Raw genomic sequence first — 23,867 nt, 5'->3', positions numbered from 1 at the left:
CGATAACACATTCAAGATCAAAGCTAATATACTTTGTGATAAGGCTACTGCAGAGGGAATATTCTCACACGTCCTTAAATAAGGCATTTAGACGGGCATCCTCAGACGAGACATGGCCTCTTCAACTAAATCTAAGAAGGAAGACAACACAATTAAGGAAGGAAGAAGGAAGGAAGACAACACAATTGCCAAATATTCAAACCAAAAATGCAAAAGTAAGAAGGATTATAGAGAAATATTGGCATACCTTAACTATGGATCTATCCCTTGGTCATTTTATTTCAGAAACCCTACAATTTACCTTCAAAAAAGCAACCTCAATTAGACATAAACTTGTAAAAAATTAATTTAAAGGAGAATCCTGCAAAGGTCCATGCAAATATAGGGGTACCTTTATGTGTGAATCTTGCAAATATTGCAAATATATGCACATAGAAAAGAAACCTATTCTACCTAATGGTCCGGTTTTCAAACGAAAACACTTTGCCAACTGCAGAACTTTTGGAGCCATCTACATGCTTCTTTGTGATTGTGGATGTTTTTAAATCAGCAAAACAAAGTTGGAAATTTGGAAAAGAGCATATAGACACATCAGGAGTATGCAGACTTGCAACCCTGATTTACCTATTGGCTGTCATACAATTCTCGTGCATAATAACACATTTACAAATATACATTTTTGATTTGGGATCGTATCCAACTAAGCTCTTTAGGGGGTGCTTGGAACAAAACCCTCCTCCAGATGGAGCTCAGATGGATTCATAACATAAAAGCTACGCGGCTCCCAGGACTAAATGAAGCAGTATGCTTCAAAACTTTCCTAGAAGGATTTTCATCAGGTGGGATGGAAAAAAGAATTTGGGAATATGTAAAGCTATTATCCTTGCCTCTTTTATCACTTTTCTTTTCTTCTCCCTCTTTGCTCTATAAATACCATGTATAGATATAGTTTGTATACCAATACCATATCTTATGCAAATATGTAATTTAGACATATGTTTTGGCTGTATGTACACACTGTTTAAAAAATAAGCCACTCCGTCAATGTAGTATATTTATACATTGCTGATAAATATTTAGTGATTGACCAACATTACTGTTTTTGACCACTAGATTGCACTTCACATATACGTTGCAATATGGTGATGATCCAGGTCTACAAATCAGACCCCCTGGCATGGATAGATGCCCAGATTCTTATCCGTGGCTAATTGGAGGTAAGGAGCAGGTCTTTTTTGACCTGGCTGACATCTCTCCCTATTGCTGATATCACTCACGCATGAGGGGTGTGGAGGCACCACGCATGCACGACCCGGGAGGCCAATTTTTGACAGGGCTCTGGTGACCTACCCCATTGCACCCAGCTAGCCCATTTAGATGGGTAGTACAATGAGGGGGAGAACAGCTATATATACTGCCACCAACCTGGTATGTCCTATGCTAGAGATACTATGATTCTTTCTGATTGCTATATACTAAGTGGATTTTGTCAAGGATTATATATTGTATTCAGTGAAATGACTCCTGGTTTGGACAAAGCTTTTTTTTTTTACATATACTTAGATATGTTTGATTTTCTAGCCTTCAGTCAAATACCATGGCCATAAACTAAAATGTAGGATTTGGCTGGATATACATCTGCAGCTTCTATCTGTTGACAGGAACCATTGGCTTTCTCCTCCTCTCACAGTGACCGTCCCCTCCCCTCGCAATGACAGAACGGGTGGGCCCCCGCCTCTCGCAGTGACCGCCCCCTGCACAGTGACAGAATGGGCCGGCAGGTGTGGGCCCCCTCCTCCCGCCGTGAACGCCCTCTCCTCTCGCAGTGACAGAACGGGTGGGCGTGGGCCCCCTCCTCTCACAGTGGCAGAACTCCAGGGCCCAGTCACAAGCAGACTGCTGTGACCCTGGTAGTTCTGTCACTGCCTCTTTTATATATACAGGCAGTTTTTGAAACATGCTTATACATATATTTTGCCTTTCAGTTTATTCATGCATTTTTAAACATCCACTGCGGGGTCTTTCCCTAGTACAGCGGGTCCACCATTGCAGGTAGGCTGGACGACTATTCCAATATATCCTTGAAATATCTATATATTTGATGTACATTTACTGGAATTTTTAGGACAAATTCAACATTTTGTATCTGTTTAAATTTCAGGACCTTGTCTGCTAGGCCTCAGTGGCTCTGGTTGTTCGGGCTTGGTACAGTATCTTCTCTATTATTGTCAATAAGGATTTTCAGTTATAAAAACATATATTGTCTGCATGGTTGTGCAAAATAGGCAGAACTTTTTGAGACCGTGTTTTTATTGATACATGGAACCCACATTTCTTACACCATATGAATACTTGTAAGTTTGATACTAGGCTATGAACATTTATACACATTGTGAATCTTTGGATGTTTTTGACACAAGCATTTATATTGTAGAAAATTGATACCTCCTGCACCCCTGAGGAAGGAGTTATATAACCTCTGAAACGCTTCAGTTGGAGGACATCAATTCCAAGTATCTTTATATATTGGTGTAACCCTATTTGTATATTCCATGTATATTTAGTTAAAAATGCTTTTATTGATAAAATATGAATACAATTGATTTTATAAGATACATTTGTGATGAATGCTAAGTGCCAAAAAAGTCCCACTACAGGGGAATTTCCGATTCTATATACTGTATATTCATTCCATTATTGATATACAGTAATATACCTTTCCTTATAATATATACTTTGTGTGGTGTGTGTGTGTATATGTGTGTGTGTGTATATATATATATATATATATATATATATATATATATATATATATACAGTGCCTTGCAAAAGTATTCGGCCCCCTTAAACTTTACGAAATTTTGCCACATTTCAGGCTTCAAACATAAAGATATAAAACTGTAATTTTTTGTGAAGAATCAACAACAAGTGGGACACAATCATGAAGTGGAACAAAATTTATTGGATATTTCAAACTTTGTTAACAAATAAAAAACTGAAAAATTGGGCGTGCAAAATTATTCAGCCCCCTTAAGTTAATACTTTGTAGCGCCACCTTTTGCTGCGATTACAGCTTGGGGTATGTCTCTATCTGTTTTGCACGTAGAGAGACTGAAATTTTTGCCCATTCCTCCTTGCAAAACAGCTCGAGCTCAGTGAGGTTGGATGGAGAGCTTTTGTGAACAGCAGTTTTCAGTTCTTTCCACAGATTCTCGATTGGATTCAGGTCTGGACTTTGACTTGGCCATTCTAACACCTGGATATGTTTATTTGTGAACCATTGTAGATTTTGCTTTATGTTTTGGATCATTGTCTTGTTGGAAGACAAATCTCCGTCCCAGTCTCAGGTCTTTTGCAGACTCCATCAGGTTTTCTTCCAGAATGGTCCTGTATTTGGCTCCATCCACCTTCCCATCAATTTTAACCATCTTCCCTGTTCCTGCTGAAGAAAAGCAGGCCCAAACCCTGATGCTGCCACCACCATGTTTGACAGTGGGGATGGTGTGTTCAGGGTGATGAGCTGTGTTGCTTTTACGCCAAACATAACGTTTTGCATTGTTGCCAAAAAGTTCGATTTTGGTTTCATCTGACCAGAGCACCTTCTTCCACATGTTTGGTGTGTCTCCCAGGTGGCTTGTGGCTTTCTTCTTGCCACTCTTCCATAAAGGCCAGATTTGTGCAGCATACGACTGATTGTTGTCCTATGAACAGAGTCTCCCAGCTCAGCTGTAGATCTCTGCAGTTCATCCAGAGTGATCATGGGCCTCTTGGCTTCATCTCTGATCAGTATTCTCCTTGTATGAGCTGAATGTTTAGAGGGATGGCCAGGTCTTGGTAGATTTGCAGTGGTCTGATACTCCTTCCATTTCAATATTATCGCTTGCACGGTGCTCCTTGGGATGTTTAAAGCTTGGGAAATCATTTTGTATCCAAATCTGGCTTTAAACTTCTCCACAACAGTATCTCGGACCTGCCTGGTGTGTTCCTTGTTCTTCATGATGCTCTCTGTGCTTTAAACGGACCTCTGAGACTATCACAGTGCAGGTGCCTTTATACGGAGACTTGATTACACACAGGTGGATTCTATTTATCATCATTAGTCATTTAGGTCAACATTGGATCATTCAGAGATCCTCACTGAAGTTCTGGATAGAGTTTGCTGCACTGAAAGTAAAGGGGCTGAATAATTTTGCACGCCCAATTTTTCAGTTTTTTATTTGTTAACAAAGTTTGAAATATCCAATAAATTTCGTTCCTCTTCATGATTGTGTCCCACTTGTTGTTCTTCACAAAAAATTAAAATTTTATATCTTTATGTCTGAAGCCTGAAATGTGGCAAAAGGTTGCAAAGTTCAAGGGGGCCGAATACTTTCGCAAGGCACTGTATATATATATATATATATATATATATGTTATATTTGAATACAGGTACATCTCATAAAATTAGAATATCATCAAAAGTTATTTTATTTCAGTAATTCAATTCAAAAGTGAAACTCATATATTTTATATAGATGCGTTACACACAGAGTGATATATTTCAATCATTTCCTTTAATTTTGATGATTATAGCTTACAGCTACTGAAAACCCAAAATTCAGTATCTCAGAAAAATTTGAATATTACATAAGACCAAAAAAAAAAAAAAAAGGATTTTTAATACAGAAATGTTAGCGGATTGAAAAGTATGTCCATGTACAGTAAGGTATACACTCAATACTTGGTCAGTGCTCATTTTGCATAAATTACTGTATCAATGCCGCGTGGCATGGAAATGATCAGCCTGTGGCACTGCTGAGGTGTTATGGAATCCCAGGTTGCTTTGATAGTGGCTTTCAGCTCATCTGCATTGTTAGGTCTGGTGTCTCTCATCTTCCTCTTGACAATACCCCACAGATTCTCTATGGGGTTTAGGTCAGGCAAATTTGCTAGTCAATCAAACACAGTGATACCATGATCATTAAACCAGGTACTGGTACTTTCGGCAGTGTTTGCAGTTGCCAAGTCCTGCTGGAAAATAAAATCATCATCTCCATAAAGCCGGTAAGCAGAGGGAAGCATGAAGTATTCTAGAAATTCCTGGTAGAGGCACGCTGGCAAGCTGGTTTTGGACTTGATAAAACACAGTGGACCAACACCAGTACATGACATGGCTCCCCAAATCATCATAGACTGTGAAAAATGTTGCATTTTATTTGGAAAAAAAGGTCCTAGAGTCTGGGGGAAAAGTGGAGAGGTACAGAATCCAAGTTGCATGAGGTCCAGTGTGAAGTTTCCCCAGTCCGTGACGATTTGGGGAGCCATGTCATCTGCTGGTGTTGGTCCACTGTGTTTTATCAAGTCTAAAGTCGTTGCAGCCCTCTACCAGGAATTTCTACAGCACTTCATGCTTCCCTCTGCTGACCAGCTTTATGGAGATGCTGATTTCATTTTCCAGAAGGACTTGTCTGATTGCCTCTATGCCACGTCGTATTGAGGCAGTAATTCATGCAAAAGGAACATACTAAACTGTACATGGACACAGTGGCGGCTGGTGCTCAAAATTTTTTTTTTGGGGGGGGGGCGCAAACAGAAAAATGTAATAGGCATTGCTTCGCGGCAAAAAACACGGTAAAAAATAGCATGACTTTGAGGTCACACAAGTGTGAAAGGGGCCTTCAGTAATCAAGGTACAGTGTGCCCCCATCAATGCAGAGTGACCAGTGAGCAGTGCCCCCATCAATTTAGAGTGACCACGGTGTGCCCCCTTCAATGTAGAGTGACCACAGCATGCCCCCATCAATGTAGAGTGACCACAGCATGCCCCCTTCAATGTAGAGTGACCACAGTGTGCCCCCTTCAATGTAGAGTGACCACAGCATGCCCCCTTCAATGTAGATTGACCACAGCATTCCCCCTTCAATGTAGAGTGACTACATCATGCCCCCTTCAATGTAGAGTGACCACAGCATGCCCCCTTCAATGTAGAATGACCACAGCGTGCCCCCTTCAATGTAGAGTGACCACAGCATTCCCCCTTCAATGCAGAGTGACCATAGTGTGCCCCCTTCAATGTAGAGTGACCACAGCATGCCCCCTTCAATGTAGAGTGACCACAGCGTGCCCCCTTCAATGTAGAGTGACCACAGCGTGCCCCCTTCAATGTAGAGTGACCACAGCGTGTCCCCTTCAATGTAGAGTGACCACAAAGTGCCCCCTTCAATGTAGAGTGACCACAGCATTCCCCCTTCAATGTAGAGTGACCACAGTGTGCCCCATTCAATGTAGAGTGACCACAGCGTGCCCCCTTCAATGTAGAGTGACCACAGCATGCCCCCTTCAATGTAGAGTGACCACAGCATGCCCCCATCAATGTAGAGTGACCACAGTGTGCCCACTTCAATGTAGAGTGACCACGGTGTACCCCCTTCAATGTAGAGTGACCACAGCGTGCCCCCTTCAATGTAGAGTGACCACAGCATGCCCCCTTCAATGTAGAGTGACCACAGCGTGCCCCCATCAATGTAATGTGACCACAGCATGCCCCCATCAATGCAGTGACCAGCTTGCATGCCCCCATCAATGCAGTGACCAGCTTGCCGTGCCCCCATCAATGCAGTGACCAGCGTGCCGTGCCCCCATTATCAATGCAGTGACCAGCGTGCCGTGCCCCCATCAATGCAGAGACCAGTGTGCGTGCGTGCCCCCTTCAAAGCAGTGTGTGGGCCCCCCCCTGACTCCCTGAGGCATCAATTCACTTACCTCACACTGGTGCCATTACCGTGCCTGGCATGCTGCTGACGGGAGTCGGGACTACTAAGACAAGACGATCTCTTCTTCTGTCTTCTTCCTTGATCACGCGCCGGCCCTCCCCTATGGTCTGAGGCAGGCGGGAAGGTGATGACGTGACGCCGGGACGGTGAGTGACTGGCGCACGTGGGGTGCAAAACCCCACCCCCCATAGACCCTAGTAGGTCCGGCGCCCCTAGTGGGCTGAAAATTGAATTCTTTTTTTTTTACACAGATTGGGGGGGGCGGCGCCCCTGTGCCCCCTATAGACCGGCCGCCACTGCATGGACATACTTTTCAGTAAGCCAACAATTCTGTATTAAAATCCTTTTTTTTAATTGGGTTTTATGTAATATTCAAATTTTCTGAGATACTGAATTTTGGGTTTTTCACTAGCTGTTAGCCATAATCATCATTAAAAGAAAGAAATATATCACAATATATGAGTTTCAGTTTTTGAATTACTGAAATAAATGTACTTTTTTGATGACATTCTAATTTTATGAGATGCACGTGTGTGTGTGTATATAATCTTTTTTTTTAGCGGGAACATGGGGGAACATCGTTCCGGTTTCTCCGGTATTGAATGTATGTAATGGCAAGGGATGCTGGGGTTTGCTGCAGTGTCTATTGATGCTGTCTGCTGGGGAATCTATTGTCGTTGGAGGGGATCTATTTTTGCGTAGGGGTCTATTGATGCTTTTGATGTCTTTTGATGCTGGGGAGGTCTATTGTTGCTGGAGGGAAATACATTGTTGCTGGGGGGTCAGTTGTCGCTGGGAGGGATCTACTGTACGGGAGAGGCCTATTGATGCTTGCAGCAGGAAGATCTGCTGTTGCTGAGATAAAACTATTGTTGGTGGGGTGGTATTTTGTTGCAAGGGGTCCTTGTTGGGTGGGGGGTTTATTTTTGTGGGGCATCTATTGCTTCTGGGGGTGGATCTATTGTTGTGAACTATTGCTGATGGTGGGTCTATTGTTGCTGGAAGGGGGTCTGTTGTTGCTGGCTGCAGGAGATCTATTTTACTGCTTTCCTCCTCACCATTGACAAATTCCATACACATTACTTAGCACCACAAAATTGTACTTGGATCTGTATTCTCTAAAAGGGGCGGTACTGGGGAGTGGGTAGGGAGTGGAACCAAGAGGCAGTGCTTGGAGGTGGGTAGGAGCAGAGACAAGGGGTGACTCAGAAGGGAGGCGTTCCTGCACCTATTCTCTGAGATAAAAGCACTGTGTATATCTATGTACACTATATTGACAAAAGTGTTGGGACGCCTGCCTTTACACACACATAATCTTTAATGGCACCCCAGTCTTAGTCTGTAGGGTTCAATATTGAGTTGCCCAACCCTTTGCAGCTATACCAGCTTCAACTCTTCTAGAATGGCTGTCTACAAGGTTTAGGAATGTGTCTATGGGGATGTTTGACCATTCTTCCAGAAGCGCATTTGTGAGGTCAGGCACTGATGTTGGACAAGAAGGCCTGGCTCGCAGTCTCCGCTCTAATTCATCCCAAAGGTGTTCTATCTTGTTGAGGGCAGGATTCTGTGCATGCCATTAAAGTTCCTCCACCCCAAACTCACACACCCATGTCTTTGTGTAACTTGCTTTGTGCACTAGTACATATAGTCATGTTGGAAAAGGAAGGGGCCATCCCCAAACTTTTACCAAGAAGTTGGGAGCATGAAATTGTCCAAAATGCTTTGGTATGCTGACACCTTAGGAGTTCCCTGCACTGGAACTGAGGGGCCAAGCCCAACCCCTGAAAAACAACCCTACACCATAATCCCCCCTCCACCAAATGATTTGGACCAGTGCAAAAAGCAAGGTCCATAAAGACATGGATAAGCGAGTTAGGGGTAGGGTAACTGACCTCAACCTGACAGAACACCTTTAGGAAGAATTAGAGAGGAGACTGCAAACCAGGCCTTCTCGTCCTACATTCGTGCCTGACCTCACAAATGTGCTTCTGGATAAATAGTCAAACATACCCATAGACACCCAAATCTTGTTAACAGCCTTCCCAGAAGAGTTGAAGCTGTTATAGCAGCAAAGGGTGGGCCAACTCAATATTAAACCCTACGGACTAAGACTGGAATGCCATTAATGTTCATGTGCATGTAAAGGCAGGTATCCCAATAGTTTTGGCAATAAAGTGAGTATATGTATATATATATATATATATATATATATATATATATATATATATATATATATATATATATATATCAGTATCTCACAAAAGTGAGAACACCCCTCAGTTGCGGAACTTCCAGTTTTTAACTCATCAGGTTCTCTGTTAATAGGTTTGTTTTGTATTTTTTTATATTATAAAATGTCCAATAATCATGCAGACCAAGCCACTAGGGATCTCATTTTCCAGGCTGTAGGTGGCCCTGATCTGGAACACATACAGTATCTCACAAAAATGAGTACACCCCTCACATTTTTGTAAATATTTTATTATATCTTTTCATGTGACAACACTGAAGAATTTACACTTTGCTACAATACATAGTATTATATATAGTACAATCTGTACACTCACTACTTTACATTGTAGCAAAGTGTAATTTCTCCAGTGTTGTCACATGAAAAGATATAATAAAATATTTCCAAAAATGTAAGGGGTGTACTCACGTTTGTGAGATACTGTGTTTGTGTGTGTGTGTGTATATATATATATATATACAGTGGGTACGGAAAGTATTCAGACCCCCTTAAATTTTTCACTCTTTGTTATATTGCAGCCATTTGCTAAAATCATTTAAGTTCATTCTTCTTCCTCATGAATGTACACATAGCACCCCATACTGACAGAAAAACACAGAATTGTTGACATTGTTGCAGATTTATTAAAAAAGAAAAACTGAAATATCACATGTTCCTATGTATTCAGACCCTTTGCTGTGGCACTCATATATTTAACTCAGGTGCTTTCCATTTCTTCTGATCATCCTTGAGATGGTTCTACACCTTCATTGGAGTCCAGCTGTGTTTGATTATACTGATTGGACTTGATTAGGAAAGCCACACACCTGTCTATATAAGACCTTCCAGATCACAATGCATGTCAGAGCAAATGAGAATCATGAGGTCAAAGGAACTGCCTGAAGAGCTCAGAGACAGAATTGTGGCAAGGCACAGATCTGGCCAAGGTTACAAAAAGATTTCTGCTGCACTTAAGGTTCCTAAGAGCACAGTGGCCTCCATAATCCTCAAATGGAAGACGTTTGGGACAACCAGAACCCTTCCTAGAGCTGGCCGTCCAGCCAAACTGAGCTATCGGGGGAGAAGAGCCTTGGTGAGAGAGGTAAAGAAGAACCCAAAGATCACTGTGGCTGAGCTCCAGAGATGCAGTCAGGAGATGGGAGAAAGTTGTAGAAAGTCAACCATCACTGCAGCCCTCCACCAGTCGGGGCTTTATGGCAGAGTGACCCGACGGAAGCCTTTCCTCAATGTAAGACACATGAAAGCCCGCATGGAGTTTGCTAAAAAACACCTGAAGGACTCCAAGATGGTGAGAAATAAGATTCTCTGGTCTGATGAGACCAAAATAGAACTTTTTGGCCTTAATTCTAAGCGGTATGTGTGGAGAAAACCAGGCACTGCTCATCACCTGTCCAATACAGTCCCAACAGTGAAGCATGGTGGTGGCAGCATCATGCTGTGGGGGTGTTTTTTCAGCTGCAGGGACAGGACGACTGGTTGCAATCGAGGGAAAGATGAATGCGGCCAAGTACAGGGATATCCTGGACAAAAACCTTCTCCAGAGTGCTCTGGACCTCAGACTGGGCTGAAGGTTTACCTTCCAACAAGACAATGACCCTAAGCACACAGCTAAAATAACGAAGGAGTGGCTTCACAACAACTCCGTGACTGTTCTTAAATGGCCCAGCCAGAGCCCTGACTTAAACCCAATTGAGCATCTCTGGAGAGACCTAAAAATGGCTGTCCACCAACGTTTACCATCCAACCTGACAGAACTGGAGAGGATCTGCAAGGGGGAATGGCAGAGGATCCCAAAATCCAGGTGTGAAAGACTTGTTGCATCTTTCCCCAAAAGACTCCTGGCTGTATTAGATCAAAAGGGGGCTTCTACTAAATACTGAGCAAAGGGTCTGAATACTTAGGACCATGTGATATTTCAGTTTTTCTTTTTTAATAAATCTGCAACAATGTCAACAATTCTGTGTTTTTCTGTCAGTATGGGGTGCAATGTGTACATTCATGAGGAAGAAGAATGAACTTAAATGATTTTAGCAAATGGCTGCAATATAACAAAGAGTGAAAAATTTAAGGGGGTCTGAATACTTTCCGTACCCACTGTATATACACATGTATAAATAAATTAGCCATTTGAATGTATTGTATGCAAAGGCAGTCTCCTGTATCTGACCAACATTTCATGGAGGGAGGCTGATCATGAAAATAACTGCTTTTAATGTGCTGGCTCTTTAACTAACCCAAAATGCTCTTTGGGAATCCTTTGTTTTGTATTAAATGTTTGTTTTTAAAACATTATATAGACATAGCTATCCCTTTAATATGCCAACCTGATAAAAAAATATAAACTTTTCAGCTCACACAAAACTAATTGGTGCACTCTACCTCAGTCTGTCCCCATAGATTTGGTATTCTTTGTGGACCTCCCTGTTGCCTCTCAAACAGCATAGAGATTGTAAGACTAGGCTGCCAATTCTAATCTGAACATCAACATTAATTCTCTTTCACTGCCTTCTGCAATTAAAAAATGTCAGAATTTGAATATCTGTGTCATGCTGATGCTGTATTTAAGTGGTGTAGATTCGTAGATGGATGACCTGAAAGCTACCGTTTGTGGGCTGGGCCACCTTCTTCACTGCTGGGAAAAGGAGACACAATGAGCCACAATCAAGGCTGTGCCTAATAAAAGTATGGCTTCTTAGTTTTGTAAGGAAGACAAACTTAACAACCATGTTGTAAACATCAGGAAAATGTAAGTGTCTTTCATGTTTATGTTATCACCTTTTAGTAAAATTTCAGTTTCTGTAAATTCTTCCACAGAAGGAGAAGTTATCCAGTCATTGTGATAAAATATGTATTTTGAAGAATTATAGTCCTCTTTAACCACAATTTTTTCCAGGAACCATGATTCTGTAGAAACAACAATACCGTTAGACTTTCCCTCCAGTCCACTAATATTAAAGGCTATTCGTGCTTTTCAGATCACAATAAATGCTCAGGGAATATGCTCATGTTATATGTAATATATACAGCAAATTAGCCTAGGCTGAAATAGAATTCAAAGTTAAAAGTAAAAAAAAAAAAAAAAAACACGGAAAAAATAATTTCAAGATATCTCTGAATTGTCTATGGTTCCATCTAGCTGTCATGTACGTTGTGTTTTGTAACAGAGTTAAAAAACACATTTTTTGAAAAGAGAAGCTTTTATGGAAAATCTTTAAAATAGACACTTACAAATATCATTGGCAGAGAAGGCAAACAATGGCTCTCGAGGGCCATGCTTTATATAAAAAATAAAGGTGCAGAACTGTGTTTGTTATATGGCTGTCTTATAGACAGGCAGCTAATCTGCAAAGAAAACTTAGTTTACAAAAAAAAAAATCTGTAGTATATCAAACTACTGGAAAAGAAGATGTGATCTTTCAAGGACTGCATTAGTACATATTTGCACCTCCTGAAAGGCTGCCATCACCATGGGTGGCCAATATTGTTGAGAATTCATAGCTATGGCTAAAAAGTAATATTAATCTTGGAAGGTTGGGTCTGTTTATTGGTGGAAGATCTATCAATACCTGTTTTTGTATTTCTGAAACCAAGAACAATCTTCTGAAGTTTTCCAAGATACACAGCTTTGATTTTAAAGATATCCACCTAAGACGAAAATAAAAGCAATACATTAAAATACTGGGTAACTTCTATAATATTTATGCAGAAAGTCTCACGGGCTACCATGCGTGTTCATCACTACAAATTTGATACGGATTTGTGGAACCAGCTGCAGACACTGATCACAATCTCAATAAATGTGCCAGCTCAAATTCAAAACCTGTAAGTGTCGCGCTTCATACCTGTTGCCATATGGAGTTTAGGCGTAATTTCCCTTACTGTGTTGTGATGATGAGGAGGAGTTATGTATAAATCTCCATTGTAGAGATTGTAAATATTTATGTAAATATATACATGTATGAGATATTGAGTTTTGGATTTTACATTTAGTTGAGATAGGATTGTCAATTATATGAAGCTGGGTGACTTCCTTTAGCAGTCAGTTATAGGAACCGGTTTAACCAGTCCATTTAAAATGCAGGCAACCGCTGTTTACATATAAACAACTACGGATAGTATCATCCGGTGATTACATCTTTGGAAGCGAGACTTTCTGGGGCCACAGGCTTCCAGGACACATCTTGCATATCTTAAGTAGCCATTTCAGAGCTCCTCCACAGTGAGGAGTAAACGCACCCCCCCCCACACAGAGAGGAGTGGTTAGAAAGAGGCGTAACTATGGGAGGGGGAAATGGTCCTATCCTGAACGAGATACGCCCAGAGGAAGTGACAGAGCATGATAGCTGAACCAATGAGAATTGCCCTATACAAGGTTATGGGAGATGGGTCTATATGAGGAAAGATAGAGGGACTTCCTGTTTGGCATGGGAGAGCGAGAGCCATCACTAGAGGTAATTATGGATTAAGGATTAAGGGTTTACATTGTATATTTTATTTGTGTCGGTCATAGTGTGTGTATATGAGTCTATACTCTATGCATTGTATTTGTTGAGTGAAACTAGGAATCTTTTACATTTCGTAGTATGTACAATAGTTGGATTGTTGTAAATTACGTAGGCTTTTCAAACCTTATAAAAAATAAATAATTGTTGTGTTAAAGTTTTCATTCAGTCATAGAACTCTCATTATTAACCCAAATATTGTCTGAGATAAATTAACTCTCATATATTTTTGGTAACAATACCCATTAATGTGTAGACATAAACAACAAAAAATTAAACAAAATATATTGTGTACAGTGTTTTATATTATGTTTCAAACATGCAGTATAGGTATAGTGTAGTCCATAATTTATAAATTCCCATATGCAGTGATTATTCCGATATATTCGTGATCAATGTCCCTGACCCAATTAGGTGCTCCGAAAAGTGCTCTGCCACCTCACTACTGCCCCCCCCCCCTTCTGATTGAAGGCTCACCTCATAAGATGTGGCCCCACAATTAAGCTAGGTCAGAGTGCGCCTGTGAACCACCCTGGGTTCAGTTGGTATAATGTAGATCTCACACATGTTCTGCTCACATAGCCTTTATTATTACAATAAATTGAGTACATATTTACAGTGCTTCCAGCGCACCAAACTGTGTCCAACAAATGTTAAAATCAGAGGTCTCCAAAGCCACACAGCGTTATAATGATCAGACTAATAAGCCTCGTATGAGCCCGACTGCGTTCACCGCCCCTTGCCCCTCCCCTACGTGTGTCGACACAAGGTCACGTGTCTTCCTCAGGGAGGTAGGAGATAGGAGTCTGATCATTATAACGGCTGTGCGGCTTTGGAGGCCACTGATTTTAACATTTGTTGGACACAGTTTGGTGCTCTGGAAGCACCGTAAATATGTGAGGACTCAACTTATTGTAATAATAAAAGCAGTTTTTTTAAAATGGTATAAGCACTATTTGGAGCCCTTTCTTTTCATGTGTCATCACATCAGACTGGGAGATCGGCATATTTGTGAGCAGAACATCTGTGAGATCTACATCATACCAATTGAACCCAGAGTGGTTCACAAGCGCATTGTGACCTAGCTTTATTGTGGGGTCACATCTTATGAGGTGAGCCTTCATTCAGAAGGGGGGAGCACGAGTGAGGTGGCAGATTACTTTTTGCAATTGGAACACCTAATTGGATCAAAGACATTGATCACGAATATGCAGGGGCGTACCAAGGGGTTGGCCAGACTGGCGCCCGCCAGGGGCGCAGGCTGAGGGGGGGCACAAAAAATTGTTAGTGTTAGCAGTGATTTTTGCACCCTCTGCTGAGCCTGCGCCCCCGGCGCTCCCTAGGCAGCATGCAGCTCCAATCCCGGAGCCGGCCCGTGTCCACTCCAGCCAGCATCAGTGCGGGCTCTCCGGAGCTCTGTCTCCGCCCAGAGGCCGGTCAGCGGTCACATGACCGTGATGTCATCAACCGGCTCCAGCGGCGACAGGCTGGGGATGGGGATTGCACTGAGGCTGTAACAGGAGCCTGTACTGCCAATCAGCACCTTCAGCCTCCTCTTCACTCCCAGGACAAGCTGACCAGGGAACCCCCCTCTCCCTGTCACCTCCTCTCTGTCCCTGTCTCCTCCTCTCTCTCCCTGTCACCCCCCTCCTCTCTCCCTGTCACCCCCCTCCTCTCTCCCTGTCACCCCTCCCTCTCTCCCCCTGTCACCCCCCTCTCTCTCCCTGTCACTCCCCCTCTCTTTCCCTGTCACCCTCTCTCTCTCCCTGCCACCCCCTCTCTCTCCCTGCCACACCTTCTCTCTCCCTGCCACACCTTCTCTCTCTCTGCCACACCTTCTCTCTCCCTGCCACACATTCTCTCTCCTTGTCACCTTCTCTCTCTCCCTGTCACCCCCTCTCTCTCCCTGCCACACCTTCTCTCTCCCTGCCACACCTTCTCTCTCCTTGTCACCTTCTCTCTCTCCCTGTCATACCCCCCTCTCTCCCTGTCACCCCACTCTCTGCCTGTCACCCCCCTCTCTCCCAGTCACCCCCCTCTCTCTCCCTGTCACCCCCCCCTCTCTCCCTGTCACCCCCCTCATCTCTGTCCGTGTCACCCCTTGTCTCTCTCTCACTCTGTGTCACCCTTCTCTCTCTCTCTCTCTGTCACCCCTTCTCTCTCTCTCTCTGTGTCACCCCTTCTCTCTCTCTCTCTGTCACCCCTTCTCTCTCTTTCTCTATCTCTCTCTGTCACCCCTTCTCTCTCTCTCTCTCTCTCTCTCTCTCTCTCTCTCTCCCTCTCTCTCTATGTCATCCCTTCTCTCTCTCTCTCTCTCTGTCACCCCCTTCTCTCTCTCTGTCACCCCTTCTCTCTCTCTCTCTCTCTGTCACCCCTTCTCTCTCTTTCTCTCTCTCTCTGTCACCCCTTCTCTCTCTCTCTCACTCTCTGTGTCACCCCTTCTCTCTCTCTCTCTCTCTCTCTCTCTGTCACCCCCTCTCTCAATCTTTGTGTCACCCCCCCTCTCTGTGTCACCCCCCTCTCTTTCTCTCTGTGACACCCCCCTCTCTCTCTCTCTCTCTCTGTCACCCCCCCTCTTTCAAACCCCCCCCTGTCTCTCTGTCAAACCCTCTCTCTCTCATTCTTGGGGGGGGGGGGGGGGCACTGATACAGCTTCTCGCCTAGGGTGCTGGAGACCCTAGGTACGCCTCTGCGAATATGTCGGAATAATTACTGCATATGGGAATTTATCAATTATGGACTACACTATACCTATATTGCATGTTTGAAACATAATATAAGACACTGTACACAATATATTTTGTTAACTTTGTTGTTGTTTATGTCTATATATTAATGGGAATGAAGCACAACATTTATGTTTTGAACTATTATAATACATTTCAAATAGCTGAAAATAAAGTGCAATCACTGCAGACATGCACCACTATGACATCCTATATACTTGCATTTTGTGCAACTTAACTAAAACAATGCTCATAGCTTATCTAGAGAGAATTTGGGTAGACAGAGGTGATAATATACTTTTTTAGAATTGTTGTCTCAGACACTATTTCTAATTCGTGGAGTGACTGCACTAATTACTTCTTTGCTTTGGTATAGTGTACTCTTTTTTAGGTAAGACATACATGTAAGCACAAAGTTCCTTTTAAATGTGATGCATTTACTTGAACTGCCATGTGGCCTTCACTCACATGTGCCTGGTTATCATTCAAAGAAAACAAGTATATTTATTGGCTGATGGTGGTGACACACGCTTTGGTACATTACTGATTTCATATCCGATTGGAATAATCGATCTATACTGAACAACCCATTCAAACAATATGCCACACATGGTGAAGTAGATTTTGATTATTGATAGTTAAAGTGGTTGTAATGTCAGAAGGTTTTTTTTTTTTTAATCTTAATTATTATTATTATTATATTATTATATAGTATTTACGGTATATAGCGTAGACAGTTTACGCAGCGCTTTACAACTTCAGGGTAGACAGTAGTGTTGAGCAAACACGGACTGTATTGTTCGGGTCCGTACCGGATAATTGGATTTTTGTTACCCGGACACGGACCCGAAAACTTTACTGTATGTTCGGGTTTAAATTCCGTGTTCGGTAATTTTATTTCCTGTTTTGTATGTAATGGCGCGCTTTTAATGGCGGGCTTTCAACAGCCAATCAACAAGCGTTTAACTAGCGTGCCTTAAGCCATCCCAGCCATGCCTACTAATGTATTAGTAGCTGTGATTGGCCAGCTGAAGCATGTGACCCAGGTCTTTATAAGCTCGAGAGACACAGCGCCGTGCGTCAGTCTGCTGTAGTGTAGGGAGAGAGCACACATCATAACAGTGCTGGCTGCTGCTGATTAGGGACAGACAGGGAAAAACAACATTGTGCCCGAAAAGAATGCAGGGACAGGTCGGAGTGTAGGCAGGGAAAGATATTTGAGCATTTTAGGGACAGGCTGGAGAGATTAGGCAGGGAGAGATTAGGAGACAAAGGACAGAACAATCGTCTGTTAGCATCTACATCGATTTTGCTGTGTGGGGGGTGGTGCAGTGAACAATCTTTTTGCCCTCACTTGGGACCACTGAGGAGGAGGAGGAGGAGGGAGAAACAAATATATTTTTATCAGTCTGTTGTGTGCAGCATTCAGCTATATTTTACTACAGAGTGCTGTTCTAATCTGCTATTTAAAAATTACAAATTTAAAGGGGAATTTTTTTTAAGAGCACTTGCCATGCTCTTAACTACATTTTGCTGCCATTTGCAGTACTCTAGCCCTTTCCATTTTTTTTTTTTAGAGCCATTTTAGTTCCTAAAAGTTCGGGTCCCCATTGACTTCAATGGGGTTTGGTGTCTGGGTAAAGTTTGGAAAAAGTCCGGGTCACGGACCCGGACTTTTTTTTCAAGTTCGGCCGAAGCCGCCGAACACGGACATCCAAGTGTCCGCTCAACTCTAGTAGACAGTACAAATACAATACACTTTAATACAGTAGGAATCAGAGGACCCTGCTCGTTAGAGCTTACAATCTTATGCATTCTATATAAAATGTATATAGTCCTTTAATACTTTTATACTGTGAGCCGCTCATGCATTTAAAAATTACTGCTAAAGTCCTATAACAGTACTTTAGGTTTTATGGGCTGCAGTGGTTATTCCTTTCTAATTAACAGATCTTTCAGACAGAGGGATAACTATTCTCATGAGAGCAGACTGGTTTTACTTTTTCATAAGAGCCTGTGTTTTGTGAATGCTGTCAAATTAGCCCTGTTTACAGAAAGCAGATCCTGCAGGCTTTACAGAAATTCATTTGCTGTAATATTTTGTAGCTCCTAAAATGTGTGAAGAGGAACATTTTATATTGCACATTTGGAAAGCAAACATTAACTGTTCGCAATGTCAACTCCTTGATGTCGCTAAAACAGAACCAGTCAGGATTTTTATTAACCTGTAGAGCAGCATTTTTCAATTTTAATAAAAGATGATACCATTTTATACACCAAACATTTCCATGAAAGTCTTTAATTTTACTAACAGTAACAGAACCCCATTTTTGTATATATATTTCTTTGTTTCTATGTTTTCACACATACCTACTGGACTAGGTTTTGTATAAAGTGTATTACTTGCCCTGATCCTGAATTCATTTCAGAAACTGTACTGCACCTAGCATTATACAGCTTAAAGTGGAATGCCACCCAAAAGGGGAAGTTCCGCTTTAACCACTTAAGCCGCAGCCCTATTTCGGACACTTTTTGTTTACAAGTTAAAATCAGTATTTTTTCCTAGAAAACTACTTAGAACCCCCAAACATTATATATATTTTTTTAGCAAAGACTCTGGAGAATAAAATGTCGGTCATTGCAAAATTTTTTGTCACGTGGTATTTGCGCAGCGGTCTTTAAAACGCCATTTTTTTGGAAAAAATTTGGAAAATCACATTTCACTGCATTTAAAAAATACTAAACAGTAAAGTTAGCCCATTTTTTTTGTATATTGTTAAAGATGATGTCACGCCGAGTAAATAGATACCCAACATGTTATGGTTTAAAATTGCGCCCCCCCGTGGGATGGCGACAAACTACGGTCAATAGAGATCTCAATCTGCGACGCTTTAAATTTATTTAACAGTTACCAGTTTAGAGGTAGAGTTTAGCTCTTTTTTTTAAATTATTGCCCACGCTCTGGCGATCGCGGCGATACCTCACATGTGGGGTTTGAACAGGGATTTCATTCGTGGCTCGACTTGCGTATAATTTTTTTTTTTTTGTGCGCGAGCTAACGTTGACGGGGGCAGGTAAATTTTTTTTTTTTTCCTATTTATTTATTTTTTTTTTTAAACTTTATTACAGGTTTAAAAAAAAAAAATCTGATCACTTTTATTGCTGTAACAAGCAATGTAAACATCCCTTGTGACACAAATATATAGTGACAGGTACACTTTATGGAGGGATCGAGGGTCTAAAAGACCCTAGACCCCTCCACTACACTTCCCTGTATGCAAAACGCCGAAAACGGCATTTTTGCATACAGCCGTTTTTTAAATTTGCCCTCTTTTGCAGCACAGTAACCCGAAAGTGACGTCATGGACGCCCCCTCTGGGTTACGTCATCGGAGCCCCGATTGATGCCGTTTCCGGCATTCATCGGGACTCCATCCAGCCGGCGGACGTTCCGGCTGGGTGCTCGGGGTTCCCAGTGGGACGGGAGCCCCGGGCAAAGCCACGGAAGGCGGCGGGAGGGGGGGGACATCCCCTCCCGCCCCCCCGGGTAACAATCGAGCGGCTCCCGAGCTCCTCTTCAAACCACGGTACCGGGATGATGCCTCTAACTAGAGGCATCATCCCGGTATAACCCCGCAAAGTGTACCGACGTACCGGTACGTTAGAATGCGGTAAGTGGTTAAGGACTCGTCCCCTGCTCCTCTTGCACAATTGGCCATAAGCTGTCACAGCCAGGTGCCCGTAGTGAAGATGCCGGTGCCGCCGAGGGAGGACAGAGGATGAAAACAGCTGGGGTGAGCTCAACGCTGAAGTGAGGGAAATGTGACTGTACTGCACCTAGCATAGTACAGCTTAAAGTGGAATGCCAGCTAAAAGGGTAAGTTCCACTTTAAGGACTCCTCCCCTGCTCCTCTTGCACAATTGGCCACAAGCTGTCACAGCCGGGTGCCCATAGTGAAGATGCCGGCGCCGCCGAGGGAGGACAGAGGATGAAGAGAGCTTAGGTGAGCTCACCGCTGGACTGTGGGAAATGTGACTGTCCTGCACCTAGCATAGTACAGCTTAAAGTGGAACGCCACCTAAAAGGGGAAGTTCCGCTTTAAGGGCTTGTTCCCCGCTCCTCATGCACAATTGGCACTTTTGAGGAGTGGGGAGAGCAGGTACACGATTTTGACAAGTACCAGCGCTCAGCAATGGAAGTTCTCTTCCCTCCCTCCCCCCTGCAGTCTTTTGGGACACTGACAGGTCCCAGAAGACTGCATCCACCATTCAGGATGCGCAGCGTGACTCGCGCATGCGCAGTGGGCACCCGGCTGTGAAGCTGCAAGCTGTCACAGCCGTGTGCCCATAGTGAAGATGCCGGCGCCGCCAAGGGAGGACAGAGGATGAAGACGGCTGAGGTGAGCTCACCGCTGGACCATGGGAAAGGTGAGTGGCTGTTTTTTAAAAGTCAGCAGCTACACTTTTTGTAGCTGCTGACTTTTAATTTTCTGATTGGTGCATGGAGGTCCTCTTTTCACTGTTCTATAGTTCTACTTTAAAAAGAGAAGAACTCTTTCTTTTTACATTTTGGATAGAGGGAGGATTATAACCCACATCTGATTTTTTTTTTTTTTTGCCATCTGTGTCTCATTGTGGAGATTTCCCTTTGCTTCTTGTCCCGTAGCCAAACAGGAAGTGAAAGAAAATCCCTACAAATTAGGGGAATTCCTTGGGGACCCCCAGGTCACCAGAACTAGTGTCCCCATTGGAAGATTTCCCCTCTATTACTTTTCTGGGGACAACCCAAAATTTGGGATTTTCTTTTACTCTTAATTTCACTTTCAGTGATAACGGTAACCAGGACTATGAGAGGGGGAGTCTTCTTAACAGAGGCACAGACAGCAATAAAAATAGATGTGTGTTCTAATTCCTCTGCACTCTATCAAAAACTAAAAAAAAAGTTATACTATAATACTTTACCCCTACAAATATTTAGGTTTAAGTACACAAATTTACTGAAGGCAAATCAAATGTTCACTTTGTAATATATATATATATATATAATACTCACCGGCCACTTTATTAGGTACACCTTGCTAGTACTGGGTTGGACCTCCTTTTGCCTTCAGAACTGCCCTAATTATTCGTGACATAGATTCAACAAGGTGTTGGAAACATATCTCAGAGATATGCAAATCTCCCGTTCCGCCACATCCCAAAGGTGCTCTAGTAGATAGAGATCTGGTGACTGTGGAGGCCATTGGAGTACAGTGACCTCATTGTCATGTTCAAGAAACCAGTGGTGAGATGATTTGAGCTTTGTGACATGGTGCATTATCCTGCTGGAAGGAGGCATCAGAAGATGGGTACACTGTATTCATACAGGGATGGACATGGTCAGCAACAATACTCAGGTAGGCCGTGGCATTTAAACGATGCTCAATTGGTACTAAGGGGCCCAAAGTGTGCCAAGAAAGTATCCCCCACACCATTACATCACCATCACCTGCAGCCTGAATCGTTGATACAAGGCAGAATAGATACATGCTTTCATGTTGTTTATGTCAAATTCTGACCCCACCATCTGAATGTTCCAGCTGAAATCAAGACTGCTTAGACCAGGCAATGTATTTCAAATTTTCTATTGTCCAATTTTGGTGAGCCTCTGTGACGTATAGCCTCAGTTTCCTGTTCTTAGCTGACAGGAGTGGCAACCGGTGTGGTCTTCTGCTGCTGTAGCCCATCTGCTTCAAGGTTCGATGTGTTTGTTGTGCATTCAGAGATGGTATTCTGCATACCTTGGTTGTAATGAGTGGTTTTTTGAGTTACTGTTGCCTTTCTATCATCTCGAACCAGTCTGTCAATTCTCCTCCGACATTAACAAGGCATTTTCGTCCACACAAAGCTGCTCACTGGATATTTTCTCTTTTTTGGACCATTCTCTCTAAAACCCTAGAGATGGTTGTGCATGAAAACCCCAGTGGATCAGCAGTTTTTGAAACCACAACCATGCCACTTTCAAAATGACTTAAATCCCCTTTCGTCCCCATTCTGATGCTCAGTTTGGACTTCAGAAAGTTTTCTTCACCACGTCTAGATGCCTAAATGCATTCAGGTACTGCTATGTGACTAGCCGATTAGTAATTTGTGTTACCAAGAAATTGAACAAGTGTACCTAATAAAGTGGCTGGTGAGTGTATGCATGTGTGTGTGTATGTGTGTGTATATATATATTTACTGTATATATATATATATATATATACAGTATATGTAGCACTACTCCCATGTGAGCTGCTGTGTGTGGGTTCCCCTGGGTTACCATTAGCAACAGTAGACCATTCTGACATGTTTCCAAGTGTTTTTACCTCAGACAAGGACCAGTCCAGTTTCTTTGGTTTTTATGTTTTATTAGGAACTTGGATAGTAGAAGGGATGAGTGGGATGCTCCAATTAAACTGAACTATGCACAATATGCTGGGACGATATAGAAAATGCTGATTGACGCCGGTCAACACTGACTGATGCTGGTTAACGATGTTTGAGCTAGTCAGGGCTAGGCCGCTTACTTTACTTTTCCCTTGACTGTGAAAGAGTCCTTTTAGCTTCCTAAGGTACTCCTTTTATGAGATAGCTGTCCTTTATAGTAGACTGCACTGCTGGAGTACTTCAGGGCCCTTCCTGGCACCCCCTTTTACCCTCAATCTTCAGGGCATAACAACTTGGCACCCCCTTTACTATGACACTCTGGGTTAGCTGGCTCCTTGATCCCCTTGACCCCTCTGGAGTGGTGCCCCCTCTTAGGCAGACCCCTGGGCAGATGCTTGAGTACTCACGATACTGTTTTTCCAGAAGTATTCTGCCCAGCAACTCCAATTGGTCAGCACACACTGGGTCCTCTACAGCACAGCTCATCCCCTGGTCCCTAGGCCGACTGCCTGGACCACCTTCCTCAGCAACAGGAGGAGAGACAACAGTGAAGGAGTTTAAGCATGCATGGGATAGGCATAAGGCTATCCTTCATATAAGATAGGGCCAAGGACTATTCATAGGATTCAGATATATTGGGCAGACTAGATGGGCCAAATGGTTCTTATCTGCCGACACATTCTATGTTTCTATGTTTCTATGTTTCTGTCCCCCTCCTCCTGGGACCTGGCTTCCCACCCAAAGAACCCTGTCACATGCTCCCTCCGGATTTATTCCCAATCCCAGGATGCATTGCAACAATGCCCACCACTGGGACAGTCATAAACCCTGGTGTGCTATTGGCTAGGTTTCCTCCACGGCAAGGTCCATAAAGACAGGGATGAGCGAGCTTGGGGTTGAGGAACTTGACTGGCCTGCACAACACGCTTCAACCCGGTAGAACACCTTTGGGATGAATTAGAGAGAAGACTGTCAGCCAGGCATTCTCGTTCCACATCAGTGGCTGACCTCACAAATGCGCTTCTGGAAGAATGGTCAAACATTCCCATAGACACACTCCTAAACCTTGTGGACAGCCTTCCCAGAAGAGTTGAAGCTGTTATAGCTGCAAAGGGTGGGCCAACTCAATATTAAACCCTACGGGCTAAGACTGGGATGCTATTAAAATTCATATGCATGTAAAGGCAGACATCTCAATACTTTTGGTGATATAGTGTGTGTGTGCGTGT

General features: G+C 43.0%; 1 protein-coding gene across 1 annotated transcript in view; it reads right to left on the bottom strand.

Annotated features, from left to right (window-relative positions):
• The window catches only part of LOC309556825 (lipoxygenase homology domain-containing protein 1-like), a gene marked incomplete at its 5' end in the record, with an annotated part of 436,205 nt that overhangs the window by 109,130 nt on the left and 303,208 nt on the right, over nucleotides 1-23,867 (bottom strand). Inside the window, 2 exons of the mRNA XM_082259345.1 lie at nucleotides 11,779-11,907; nucleotides 12,570-12,648. Of these exons, the coding sequence (XP_082115471.1) occupies nucleotides 11,779-11,907; nucleotides 12,570-12,648 (208 nt within the window). The remainder of the gene's footprint in view (nucleotides 1-11,778; nucleotides 11,908-12,569; nucleotides 12,649-23,867) is intronic.

The sequence above is a fragment of the Pelophylax lessonae genome (genome assembly GCF_965119305.1).
Source record: "Pelophylax lessonae genome assembly, chromosome: 5".
Lineage (NCBI taxonomy): Eukaryota > Metazoa > Chordata > Amphibia > Anura > Ranidae > Pelophylax > Pelophylax lessonae.
The sequence above is the reverse complement of the archived record's forward strand: the minus strand, read 5'-3'. Positions and strand labels throughout refer to the sequence as shown.